Source organism: Eleutherodactylus coqui, chromosome 3 (genome assembly GCF_035609145.1).
Source record: "Eleutherodactylus coqui strain aEleCoq1 chromosome 3, aEleCoq1.hap1, whole genome shotgun sequence".
In the NCBI taxonomy this organism is placed as follows: domain Eukaryota; kingdom Metazoa; phylum Chordata; class Amphibia; order Anura; family Eleutherodactylidae; genus Eleutherodactylus; species Eleutherodactylus coqui.
In genome coordinates, this window is record NC_089839.1 from 91283697 (window position 1) to 91297249 (window position 13553).

Consider the following 13553-nt stretch of genomic DNA (forward strand, 5'->3'; position numbering starts at 1 on the left):
GATGAGCATATACAATAGGGCCAGTATTAAAATGTGATCATGAACATCTTTTATGTATAACCAGGTATCAGCATCCAGTTCTTTTGTGCGCCTCGACCAGAAGAACCTGTTGAACATGTCACGGCTTGTCTTCAGGCTCTGCATATTCTTTTGGAGTCGTCTTTTGCCAGAAGTCACATAGCAGAAGATCAGGTACATTTAAATAATTCTTCCAAATGAATTTGCTTTCCCCATAGTCTGCGTCCCAGATGTCTTGAGCTCAAAAGGCCTCCAACATGTTGTATCAAGTGAAACAAGGATTCAACTGTCTGTATTTCATGCTGTCCAGTTCTCCTGTTTCCACAGTGGCACCTGCTCCCCACATTCCCTGCACTGAAATATACCTTGCATGTTTTGGAGCGTTAAAGGGGTGATCCCAGTATAATAAGCACATGAGCATTGGTAATGGGTATATTGTCAATTTGCAAACATATATAGTCTGAAGAGATTCTGCGGCATTTTATTTTTTCTAAAGCCACGGCCCATCACCATCAAGCCTTCATTCTACACAGCCCTTCTGCTTCTGTTCTACAAATGGCCCCGGTTGGAAAGGCACCAAATGTGCCAGTTTCCTGTTTGTCCAGGACCTGCATCAAGGAAGAAAACTGTCAGAGGGCATAGTGTGTCTCAGTGGAAAGTGTTGATTTATGGGCTTGCACTACATGCCCCTCCATCAGTGGCAATTTGAAAAACTGCAGTGGCCAGTCTGCCCGGAATAAGGTTTGGATGGCGAGGCAGCATGACTACAGAAAGCGAAAACACTGCAGAACCTCTAAAGACTATATAACAGTATATTGTCAATTGACCAATTACCCACCCTCCTGTGCTAACTATGCTATATATAAGGTGGTCCACCCATTTACTTACTTATATTGCATAAAGTGTACATTAGTTATCAGAGTTATACTCTAAGGTAGCCAAGACAATCCTATCCGCTTCCCTAAAATCAATGTTGGATTCAGTCCTGGTTGAAAGACTGAAGAAGATTCCATCTCTTGGGCCATTCTGTAGTATGTCATTCATGTATGATTGCTGTAAGTCAGACTTCGCTGTATACACTAGTAGAATATCTGAATGTCATAGAATTGTGCTTATCGCAGCTTCTGAAAGAGTTATGCCTTCTATTCTAGGTGATTGGAGTGGAACTTCTTAATGTTCTACATCGCTTATTACTGACCTGTAACCCAGCATCTGTCCAATTGCTAGTCACCAGTGTGGTGCAGCAAATTATGCGAGCAGCACATGACCAATTACAGGAACAAAGAAATGCTCAAAGTAAGGCCAGTAACTAATATTGTATTAATTGCCTAATTACAAAAAAATTATTGAGTCCTAGTGTTCTATATGATATATGAATTGTTACTTAGCAGAGACTAGTGAAATCCATTATGACCGTAAGCTCTATAGCTACTGACTTGAAGGCATGTCTTGGTATTTTCCTACAGGCAAAGATGACACAAGTGAAAAGGAAACACAAGTACTCTTGGGTGAAGGTGAAGAAAGTGGTGGCTTGATCCCAGGAAAGTCTCTTGTCTTTGCTGCTATGGAGCTACTGATGTTTATCCTGGTCCGACACATGCCGCAGCTCAGCTCAAAGGTGTCAGACTCTCCAAGTCATGTTATCAGCAAACATCAGCAGCTTTCAGAAGAGAGCGCACGTCTTGTGGCATCTACACTGACCATTCTAGCTGACCTTCCCACTTTGTGCTCACCAGCAGGTATCCGCTTCAACATATTTCACCTTTGCTTTACACAGAAATAATCATGTTTAGCTTCTCATAGAATAGTTTAAGGCTGATTCGATATCTGCTGGCACTCTAAAGCTGACCATACACATTAGATGAAAATAAGGAATGTTCCAACTGTCCCCAGACTGCAGATGTCAAAGCAAAGAAGGATCGGGCATGTTAATTTCATCATGCCCAATCCTTGTTCTCATGTTGAGTTGGAAGGGACCTCCAGGGTCATTAGGTTCAATCCCCGCTCAATAAGAATTCACTCGGGTCCGCTAACACCAAACAATTTTTTGTTTGAATGAGCAAACGATGTCAGACTTCACTCGGGCAGCCTGTTTATACAGGCAGATACATCGCTGGCTTGTTCAAACAAGAAATCGCTAATTTGTTCACATTTGCTGTATAAGTGACTGAGAACGACTGAAAGATTGGTATTTAAACCAAATAATAAGTGAACGAGCCAACAATGATTTTTATGCCTGCAGAAAATGAACAATGGGCAAATGATTTATGGTTTGATTGTCGGCTGCGATTACACCGAATTATTATCGTTCATTTTAGCGTGATTTTTTTTTTTAACCTATATTGTTCCGTGTAAAAGAGCTTTAACCCTTTCCAATCCACTGTCTGACGTTCAAAGACATTCTGATTGAAGGCTGTACAGCTCCGATGTCAGAAGACATCTGGCAGGGTATTCTTACTGTATATTACTGGCCACTCTGTTGTCAGGGGACCTCTCCAGTATGTCACATACCACAGTACTGACTCTAGCCAGCAGACAGCGCCATTGTATAATGGCAGAAAGAGAAAGCCCCCTAGGAAACCCTGAATCCAAAATTGGATTGCAAAGAGTTAAATCATCCCAGAAAGATGTCTGTCCAGCCTCCGTTTGAATAAGTTGTTGCACCTTTATTCCCCTCCCTCTGATGAGCATGCATGTGTATGAGAGGGGGTTGGAAGAAATCTGTCAGATGAATGAGCAATTTGGGTGGCAGCTAAGGCGTATTACCATCTTTTTCCAGAGCCTACCTAAATGTGTGGTAATTAAATGATGCACAAGTAGCTATGTTTTATTGTTTAATCAAGTGCTTTTGTTTTTTGCAGGCTGTATGACAATACTACCTACTGTTCTTTACTTGGTCACTAAGGTCTTGAAAGAGACTGCGATCAAGTCTTCAGATAATCAGATGCCATTGCCGGTTAGTGCTTGCCTACAAGCAATAAAAACTATTGTAACTTCATCACTGGCCAAGACAGAAAAAACTCAGAAGAAATGGACTGATCTGATTCGGAGCACTTTAGCATCTGTGTTGGAGTATCCACAGACCGGTAAGAAAACGGGGTCACCAGTGCTGGCGTTCACCATCCACCGATCAGTAGGCCTCTCTAATAGTTTAGTTTAGAGTTTGTTGATAACATAAATATTTTATGAATCCTTAATTTGCAGCATTTCTTATTTCAGCTCATTTATTTGTTCCAATTTTTGTGATATTCTGATTGTAAAAATGTAAGCATTTTATGTGTTCTGCATTCACAGGTGACTCCAAACACACACTGGATGAAGTCAGCATACTGACAGCGGTTGTACTTTTTCTGTTGTCCACAAGCACAGAGATTATTGGTGTGCAGTCATTACAGACTGGATGTATAAACAAGTTCAAAGCAGCCATTACGTCCAGTGACCCTTGGGTGAGTTTAGAGAACATGAATCCTTTTAATTTCATTGTTTTATACATGCTAAATCTGTACTTGCCTCTCCCAAACCATACACAGTACTCCTTAAGCTAGTTTACAATAAGTGCATGGATATCATCATTTTGTAACCAATAACTTAAAGGGGTATTCCGGGACTTTTTCCATTTTCTCTATTGATGGTCGGCGGTGACCAGCTGCTTAGATGCCTGGCAATCGGCTGATTTCCAGGGGTTGCTGTCACTGTGGTCAGCACAAGAAGCAGAAATGCATTGACAGTAGTGCAGCAGCTTGGGTTGGTACAATAGTCCAGCTTCCATTATTGGGCTAAATTACACATCACTTATGTGGTGCATGTTCTGCATATATGCCAAGATGCCTTTAGACTTTAATGAGGACTGGTGTGTGTGTGTGTTTTTTTTGCATGGATGTTCTTTTGTATACACTGTATGTTTGCCCAATGTATATCAGAACTTTAGGCTCCCTGCACACTGCAGAGCCGGATTCCGCTGCGGCATCTGCGTGTACCTGCTTGCTTTTTTTTTCTTCTATATTGCGGATGGTCTGCACAGTGAGCCATCGGACAATGCGCAGTATAGATTTTTTTTTTTTTTTAACTCCTGCTTTCTCATGTCCTCGCCAAGCAATGACGCGTAATTTGCAACCTTTCCGCAATGTGATTGCGGAAGGGCCGTGGATCGGACAGCTTCCATTGACCTCAATGGAAGCCGTCAGTGTGAATCCGCACCAAAGTGGAGCCCTTAACAATAAAAAGCATATACTGTGTATACATACTTTTTTAACATACCAGTCTGCAAAGGATGTATGCAAATGTATAGGATTATACACTGCAAGCTATTCTCTCTATTGCAGTGTGAATTCTTCCTTAAGAATTCAGAGTCATGGACACCTGTGGGTAATCATGGTGGGAAGCAATATTTGGCAATGGCCAAGCATGCATGTGGCTGCACCATGCAAGTCTATGGGACATAGTGAGCAAGCCTGGCGGTTTCCTTATCTACTCTGGACTTGCATTGAGTAAGCCAGTTGCTCTGTCATGGTCAGTACAAGTCATTAGTGCTCAGCAACTCCTTAAACATTTTTTTTCTTTTTGGTGGGTGGGGGTAGGTTTGGACAGATTTAAAATCAATTAATGCAATAACATATGAAAACTTTTGTGTTTTTTATTTTCACAGGTTCAGGCTAAAGCTTACCAGCTTCTGTTGTCAGTCTTTCAACATTCCAATCGTGCCATTTCTACACCATATATTCATGCCCTGGCACCAATCGTGGTTGAGAATCTTAAAGCTGTTGAAAAGAAGAGACCAAACAACAGTTCTGAGCTGCTGGCCGTTCAGGAAGGAATAAAAGTTTTAGAAAGATTGGTTGCTTTGGGAGAAGAGAAAAACCGTGAGTATATCCATTTTCTAAAAAGCAGAGTACAAATGTTAGAAGCAACACTCTCCCTCTTATTTTGTAAGTTAGAAACGTGTTTATAAAGATTTTATTGAAAAATAACTTTTAATAAAATAAGTAAGGCCTCATGTCCACGGGCCATCATAGTTTCCCTGTGCAGATTCCTGCAGTGGATTCCTCCGGGCGCGCAGGCATGAGGCCAGAAAATACATTATACTCATCTGTCCGTATGCTGCGGGGCTTTCCTCTGTGCAGGCCGGATCTTCTTCCTTCTGCACGGCGGATGCGCTTGGGACCCTGGCAGCGTGCCACGTGCCGTCTTTCTTTCTTTTAAACTCCTGCTTTCCCGCGGATCCGGATGGCTTCCATTGGCTTCAATGGAAGCCGCGGGAGCTGTCTGTGCGAGAGAATCGCACAAAAATGGAGCATGCTGCGGTTATTTTCCCGTGTGTGCGATTCGCACGCCTGTGAAAAATGACATCTGCAGGTATCTAATTACCTGCAGCTGCCCAAAGATTCCCTATTGGTGCGGATCACGCGTGCGGGAGACTCACGCGGATTTAATAAATCTAATTTCCATGTTGACATTGGGCCTAAATGATAAACTGAAGTTAGGGGAGAAGGAAAAGATTCTATTCGTGAACTTCATTGCATCCTTATGTGCCATGAGCAGTAGACTATTATACATATTCACAATATTTTGCAAGGATTTTGCAGTCTTGTTTGACAAATATTTAGGCTGTAAAACAAGCTAAGGTTTTTTTTCTTGTTATCTGATTAAATTTTATTGATGATATCTACGCTCATTTTATAAAACAGTCACACTGGTTGGTGCACAATGCATGGAGGATGAGCTGTTAATATAATCGTTCATCCCCCAGATATATTCATTGTTGTCAGCTGCCAGCAACTATGGTTACTAGTGCTGCAGAAAAGATGTGATCGCCTAACAAACGAGCATTTGCATATTTATTGGGCGATAGCTGGCACCTTCACACGAACATTCGTTCCCAATCATTAGCCTGTGTGAAAGGACCTGAACTTAATCTTGTGGGTTTGCTTCCAATGCTTGGTTACATGCATATATTCCAGAACTATTATAGGCCATATCTGACTTGGATATATATTTTTTCTCTTATAGGAATCCAGCTGCTTGCTCTCCTTGTTCCTACTTTAATTTCTTACTTGCTTGACGTTAACACATTTAGCTCTGCATCTCCATCCTCAAAGGATCTCCATGAGTTTGCACTGCAGGACTTGATGCGTATTGGGCCTCTCTATCCGCATGCTTTTAAAACTGTAATGGGCGCTGCTCCAGAACTGAAGGCCCGGCTTGAAACTGCCATCCGAGCTAACCAAGCAAGCAAAGCCAAAGCTGCTTCCCGACAGCCGGCTCCAACCATACAGAATGCTCCTACCATCAAACTGAAGACCAGTTTTTTCTAATCGACATTCTTTGTGAACAGGAGGTTGACATTTAGTTTTGGACAAAAGTTTTGGACCGGCTTAAAGCCAACTTGGCTCATTCCACGCTAATACATCCGGAAGCTTTCCTCGCATTATGAATATTAAAATAGTTTTCAGGACAAAAAAAACCTTTCATTTTCCTACCTTCACATGTCCACTGCTTGGGACGGAGAACAAAGATATCCCTGGTACTTGTTTCTGTACTCCCTTTCTTTTATGATGACATTTTAGCATTAGTGATCTCACAGAGTGGGCAGTTTCTATGCCACCATAGGATACAGTTTCAACGCCTCTACACTTTGTGATGAAATATCTAACATCTAATCATACCTTTCTTGTTTACATTAGTTGGAATAGAAGAGGCATCAATGAACGACTTCCCTAGAAAAGCAATTCAGAGGGTTATGATTTCATTGAGTAAAGGGAACCTGTCAGGAGTTTTATGCTGCCCAAACCACAGGCACCTGCATTACAGACGTCCATGTTGTACTCTGAAATGCTGCGAAGTTTCAGAGTAAACCCAGTTTAGTAAAGAGTCCGAATTAGTGAGAAGTGTCATGGAGGTGGCCCTCCAGCCCAGCTAGATTGACAGGTCTCTCCCTATGCACGACTATGGAGAGACCTGGCAAATTAGTTGAGCTTTTTAAACCGCTTTCTTTGATGTCTGTAATGTGGGTGCCTGTTGGGTAGAATTTTCCGCCTGACCCAAATACTTGATATTAAGAATTGTGGTGATGTGGTGCAACTTTGGCATTTTCTCGACTCCCATAGATCAGAATGGAAAGAGCCATAGACATTGGGGTTACGTTAACCTCTGTCTGGATGTGGTAGCTAGTGGCTTCCTCGCAAGGCAGATCGATTGTTAGGTGCCCTTGGTCACTATATGGGTGGAGCTCTGAGAGGTGAAATTCCCATCTATTAGATATTTATGGCATATCCTGTGGTTATGCCATACATTTCTTTCATAGAAGAAATGTTTAAAGAGACGATCCTGCCTTAATCATTTTGACATTTGTCATAAAATAAGATTGTTGTGGGTCCACAAGCTCAGACCTGTATCTTTTAATCAAAGGGCTGTGGTGCTCCTTAGACTTTTGGCTTTCCTGAGCACTTCAATTGGATAGACCCTTCTAGACATGCACCTTATTTTCTGAAGTGTCCGTGACATAATAAATATACAGTTAGTATTTTGTTTAGCTGATCTGACCACAGTAAGGATGGCTTCACAACTGCGTTGGGGGTTCCGATTTGCTGCTCCGTTTGAGGAGCAAGAAAGCGGAATCCTTGGGCCAACAACTCCCTTTAATGAAAGAACTGAATGGACCCCATTGACTATAATGGGATCCGTTCGATTTCCACTTAGCTGCCCAAATTTTAGTCAGAAGAAAAAGTGCTGCATGCAGCGCTTTTTTTTACCGGTATTTTGTGCCGGATCTGCAATGGAATCTCCAACCAGAAGTTCCAACGCAACCGGCCTTAGAAAACTAGTTTGCTGCAAAAAAAAATAATCTCATCCTACAATCTAATTTTGCCATTAGAGCATAAATATGGAACCATGAGCAAATACATTGCATTAACTATTACAACATTTAGCTGAGGCTTGTATTCAATCAGAATGGCTGTGCTCTATATTTTTCTTCCAGTACACCATGGGAAATGATGGAAATCTTGTGTGGGTAGAGGCTGCGCATATCTCTTGTTTGTATTATAAAGATGAATCTGAACATCTCATGTAAAAAGTAAAGATTAGCAGTTATTAATATATATTAATTTTCAGGTGATCTGGGACCCAAGTGGCAAAGATCACTTCTAGTTTGAATGTTCATTCACTTTTATCTGTTACAATCTGCATTCAGAATGTATCATTCCTAGTTCCTGATTTAAATAATGTGTGCATAGCAGTTTTACTGTGTGTTTTGGATTTTCTTTAGCAACTTTATTGATAAGTGTAAATATTCTAAATGAATGAGTTTTCGAATGCTTTGACCTTTTCAATTGACTGTAGTTACACACATGATCTAGCATGGACACATGAGCTGGGAGATGTAGCGCACACTAACCCTTCTATATACTGTACGGTGATAGATTCCATTGATGAGGGTGCAGACCCTGAGAGGAAATATCTTCCCCACATTCAAACTAGTTATACTAAAAATGAATACTTTTTACGGCATTCTTAGTCATAATAAAAACTTTTAGGTGTGAAATCAGAAATTGGATCTGAGGTACGTTTTTTCCCCCTCCTGTTTTATATGCTCCAAGACTTCTTTTAGGAATTACAGCTTAATGACACAAAGTATTCAATATCTGCTTGCTTCTATGCATAAGGATTAGAGATGAGCGAGCGTACTCGGAAAAGCACTACTCGCTCGAGTAATTGGCTTTATCCGAGTATCGCTGTGCTCGTCCCTGAAGATTCGGGTGCCGGCACGGAGCGGGGAGCTGCAGGGGAGAGCGGGGAGGAACGGAGGTAAGATCTTTCTCTCCCTCTCTCCCGCCCGCTCTCCCCTGCTCCCCGCTGCGACTCACCTGTCAGCCGCAGCGGCACCCGAATCTTCGAGCGAGTAGTGCTTTTCCGAGTACACTCGCTCATCTCTAATAAGGATACATTCACATGCTACAGATTTGTTGCAGAAGGTTCTGCACCTGAAAATCAGTTCCAGTAATCTGAATGGGGTTGTTTCTACAGAAATCACATAAATTTACTGCAAGCCCCAAACGGATCAATAGGTCAGTTGCAGAACTTCATCTGATTTTAACCTAAGACCAGCTTCACATGAGCGAAAGCGTATTTGTGCACACATGAGAGCCGCGTTCTTGCAGAATGAACAACGCATTGGTGAAAATGTTGCTGTTTTTTCCCCTTGCAAGGCATGCGTATTTGCACGCGCAAAAAAAACCCCAACTGATGCACCCAGTCATTTAAATGGCTAATTAGCCTAATGAGTTCAAGATGTGTTCTTTTTCTTGAGCGATTAGTGTTTCACACATCTCCAAGGTTATTGAACACCGCCATTGACTTCGATGGGGGACTTCTGTTGTGCAAATGCCCAAGAAAATAGAGCAGGCTGCATTTTTTTTTCTTTGCGTAACCAAAATGTGCAGTAAATTCACAGGAGTGGAAAAAAACCCATTGAAATCAATGGCTTCTATTTTAATGCGTTTTGCGTGGTCACATACGTTCGTATGAAGCCAGCCTAAGGCTACATGCAAGCGAGCGATAATCTTGCTCTATTGCAAGACGCACAAAACTCGCGAGAATATGAACTCCAATCAAGAATGGAGTTATTCACGTGAGCAATTTTTTTTTTCTCACTGCGATGCTGCAAAGTTAAAAATTGCTGCACATCCCATCTTCTAACATTCGATCGAAACTCCTCGTAAATTGTTTTCAATGAAACCCTTAGGCCTCCTTCACACGGGTGACACTGCGTCGGCGCGAGAAAGTGGCAGTGATAGCACATCGCTGCACTGTGCAATATTGCTGCATCTTCTTGCAACAATACCCCGATTTTTTTTTAGCGCTACCAAGTCGCACGACTTTGTAGCATCACATGTGAGGATTTTCGGGGGCGGGGGTGGAGGGGCTGCTTGAAATATAATCCTTACCCTGAAAATAAGCTGTAGCTGAAGAAAAAAAAAGTATGCATCACCTTTCCCGCGCTGTCTGGGGCATCACCGCAGCTTCTCCCGGGTCCTGGCACTGATCATCTTCTGGCCAGGGATTGAAAAATCCTTGCCTTCTGGAAGCGCTAGCTGTGATTAGCTGACACTTGGCCAATCACAGCCAGTGCTCAATGAATGGCTGTGATTGGTTGAATCACAGCCATTCATCGAGCACTGGCTGTGATTGGCTAAGCGTCAGCCAATCACAGCCAGCGCTTCCAAAAGGCGGTGATTTTTCAATCCCCGGCCAGAAGATAAAGAGAAGAGAAATCGGGCCGGGACCTGGGGAGAAGCTGCTGCGGCATCGGAGGGAACTTCTAAGGTGATGTATCTGTTTTTTTTTTCCTGCAGCTAGGACTTAGATTTGGCTTTGACTGTAGGATTTTCTACTGTCAAAGTTGCACCGCACTGCACGAAAACCACGTTTTCATGCGATGCAACCGAGAGGAAGGTTCCATAGGGAAACATGGGCTACAAAAGTTCACGAGTCGCAGGCATATCGCCGGACCTGCGAGGTTTATGTGTCGAGTTGTTGCTTGCTACAAAACATTGCATGTGTGAAGGAACCCATAGGAAAGCATGGGCTTCACATACATGCGATTTGTAGCAACACGGCAAAATCGCACGACTTTGTTGCCCGTGTGAAGGAGGCCTTAAAGACTTTGCATGGCTCTTGCATGCCGTGTGATGTGATGTTTCCCATTGAAATCTATGGTAAACACTTGTGATTCTCTGACGTCTGTGAAGCACACCCCTGAGGATCGCAATTTCACAGAAGTGATGCGTGGCGGTTTTGAATGAATAACTCCTTGCATCATCGTGTAAAACGCTCGCCCGTGTGAATGTAGCCTTAGGATAGGTTTTGCACTGCATTCGTTTTGTTTTTTAAATACAGTACTGCAGGTTTTTTTGTAGCTATTTGAAGCAAAGCCAGAAGTAGGTCCAGCAGGAAGGAGACATTTACGGATCTGCTCACATGTAGTGTAAATACTGCAAATTTTCCACAGCATTTAAAGTACAAGCCATGGGAATGGGATATTAAGGAATCTCACCCAATTGGTGCAGAGAATATCCAAAAAGATTCTACACATCTTAAATCCACAGCATGACAATAATTTGCTGTGGATTGCACTGTGGATTTTTTGGGAGATTCACAGCAAAAGCTGCACCATTTGGTGCAGGTTCTGCCGATGCATGCCTTCCAATGCAGATCATCTGTAGTAGATATGTCCCGGTCTGAACGTTCTTTTATAGTTTCCGCTTCTGTTAAATTACATTCTGGTTTTGGCTCAAAAAGTGTCACAGGGTGCATTTAGTATTGTTTCAAAAAGAGTGCTTTGTGTGAGACCACCCATACTCTGTTAGGGCTTATTCAGACGATTGTATATTAGCTGGGTATTCACGTCCGTCCGATATATGGCATCCCTCTCTGCAGGGGGAGGAGGCTGGAAGAGGCAGGAACAGTGCTCTGAGCTCCCGCCCCCTCTCTGCCTCCTCATCGCCCCTCTGCACTATTTGCAATGGAGGGTGTAGAGCGAAGTCCTGGAATTTACCATCCCTTGATATAATTATGTATTTATTGTACTCGCACAAATGTGCATAGCCACCTGTGCTTATGGGTGATCCCTAGGCATTCCATGTATAATGCATCACAGAGTGTTTTCCCCCAAAGGTGCTTTCACACGGGACAGAATTGGTCCGCATGGACGTTTCTGTGCCACATTGTTAACCCTACTGGTTTAATTTCACACCTGTTAAAATCAACGTGTCTTTACTCCAAAACCGCGAGATTAAATTCTATTGCGGAAATGCTTTCTGCTTTGGAATCAAGGACATCTTGCAGAATTGTTGCTGCGTATCTCTAACCTACAAGAGATGTAATCCCACAATTAAGGTCTGCTGGAAAAAAAATGCAGAAAATTCCACAAGGCGTTCCGCAGGACGCATTCCGCGGCTAAAAACACAACAAAATCTGCACCACTTGTCCAAATCTGTAGCTGAACTGCGGTCATTTTTTTCCTATCATCTTTTAGCTCTTTCACGCTGTTTTGTGCTCTTCTTTTTAAATGACCTTCAGCAAATCCACACACAATGCTTACAAACATGCTCTTTAGTGGGTGGATAAAAGAACTATTCTGTTTACACAAAGAGGAGGAAAGCTGCTTTTTATATAATATACATTTTCTTTTTAAGGGAAGAATAAAATACCTTGAGCACAATACTCAGATTGCGAACAATCTTGAACTGCAGTGAACTCATCAATTAGTGACATTTGTGGCATTGATCACACTTTTACTGTAACTTTCTGTATCAAGCAACAAAAGTGCAAATAAAACAAGCATGACCCATTAATTTGTCTTTATTTTATAAAATATGCAAATAGAAAAATGTCTTATTTTTTTAAAGACCTGGTCTGATTGTAATTGGAGTATTTGTCTACTTTATGTTCATATTCCTGGCAAAGGGAAGTATAAAGTGGTGTAATTTGTGGCACACGTTTAGAGCCTGCAGTCATTCTTTTTAACCTCTTAGGCCAGATTCACGTGTGTGTGTGTGTGTGTGTGTGTGTGTGTGTGTGTGTATATATATATATATATATATATATATATATATATATATATATACACACACACACATACATTTGCGCTGCGTTTTTGCAAAATGGGCATTGCATATGCAAGTGTGTTTTTCTTACCGTACTTCTTACGCAACTAAAAAAAAAAATGCAACGATGCTCCCAGCCATTAAAATGGGCAATTAGTGTAATGAGTTCAATGTGCTTTTTCCCTGCGTTAGGCTGGATTCAGATGAACGTATATTGGCTGGGTTTTCACGCCGAGCCGATACACGTCATCTCTCTCTGCAGGGGGGGAGGCTGGAAGAGCCGGGAGTGGTGCTCTGAGCTCCTGCCCCGAGCTCCTGCCCCCTCTCCGCCTCTCTGCACTATTTGCAATGGGGAGAGGCGGGACGGGAGTGGGGCTAATTCTCGGAACTTAGCCCCACCCCATCCTGCCTTCTTTCATTGCAAGTAGTGCAGAGGGGCGGAGAGGGGGTGGAGAGGAGGCAGAGAGGGGTCGGGAGCTCAGTTCCTGCTCCTGGCTCTTCCAACCCCCCCCCTTCCCCCCTGCAGAAGAGGACACCGTATATCGGCTCGGTGTGAAAAGCGAGCCGATATACGTTCGTCTGAATCCAGCCTTAAAGGGGTTGTCTCATGAAATCAAGTGGGGTTATATACTTCTGTATGGCCATATTAATGCACTTTGTAATGTACATCGTGCATTAATTATGAGCCATACAGAAGTTATTCACTTACCTGCTCCGTTGCTAGCGTCCCCGTCGCCATGGATCCGTCTAAATTCGCTGTCTTCTGGCGATTTTAGACGTGCGGTCTTCTCCGTGGTGAATGGGGCCGCTCGTGCCGGAGAGCTGGTCCTCGTAGCTCCGCCCCGTCACGTGTGCCGGTTCCAGCCAATCAGGAGGCTGGAATCGGCAATGGACCGCACAGAGCCCACGGTGCACCATGGGAGAAGACCCGCG

The 13553-nt window shown here is 42.9% G+C and overlaps 1 protein-coding gene across 2 annotated transcripts in view; it reads left to right on the forward strand.

The window, feature by feature from the left end:
* Positions 1-8564, forward strand: part of HEATR5B (HEAT repeat containing 5B) — a 53279-nt gene extending 44715 nt beyond the window's left edge. For both annotated transcript variants that reach the window (XM_066595875.1, XM_066595876.1), the window contains exons 30-36: positions 65-192; positions 1170-1314; positions 1485-1757; positions 2880-3104; positions 3313-3464; positions 4664-4877; positions 6025-8564. In XM_066595875.1, coding sequence (XP_066451972.1) covers positions 65-192; positions 1170-1314; positions 1485-1757; positions 2880-3104; positions 3313-3464; positions 4664-4877; positions 6025-6329 — 1442 coding nt within the window. In that variant the 3' untranslated portion in view covers positions 6330-8564. The remainder of the gene's footprint in view (positions 1-64; positions 193-1169; positions 1315-1484; positions 1758-2879; positions 3105-3312; positions 3465-4663; positions 4878-6024) is intronic.
* Positions 8565-13553: the final 4989 nt, after the last annotated feature.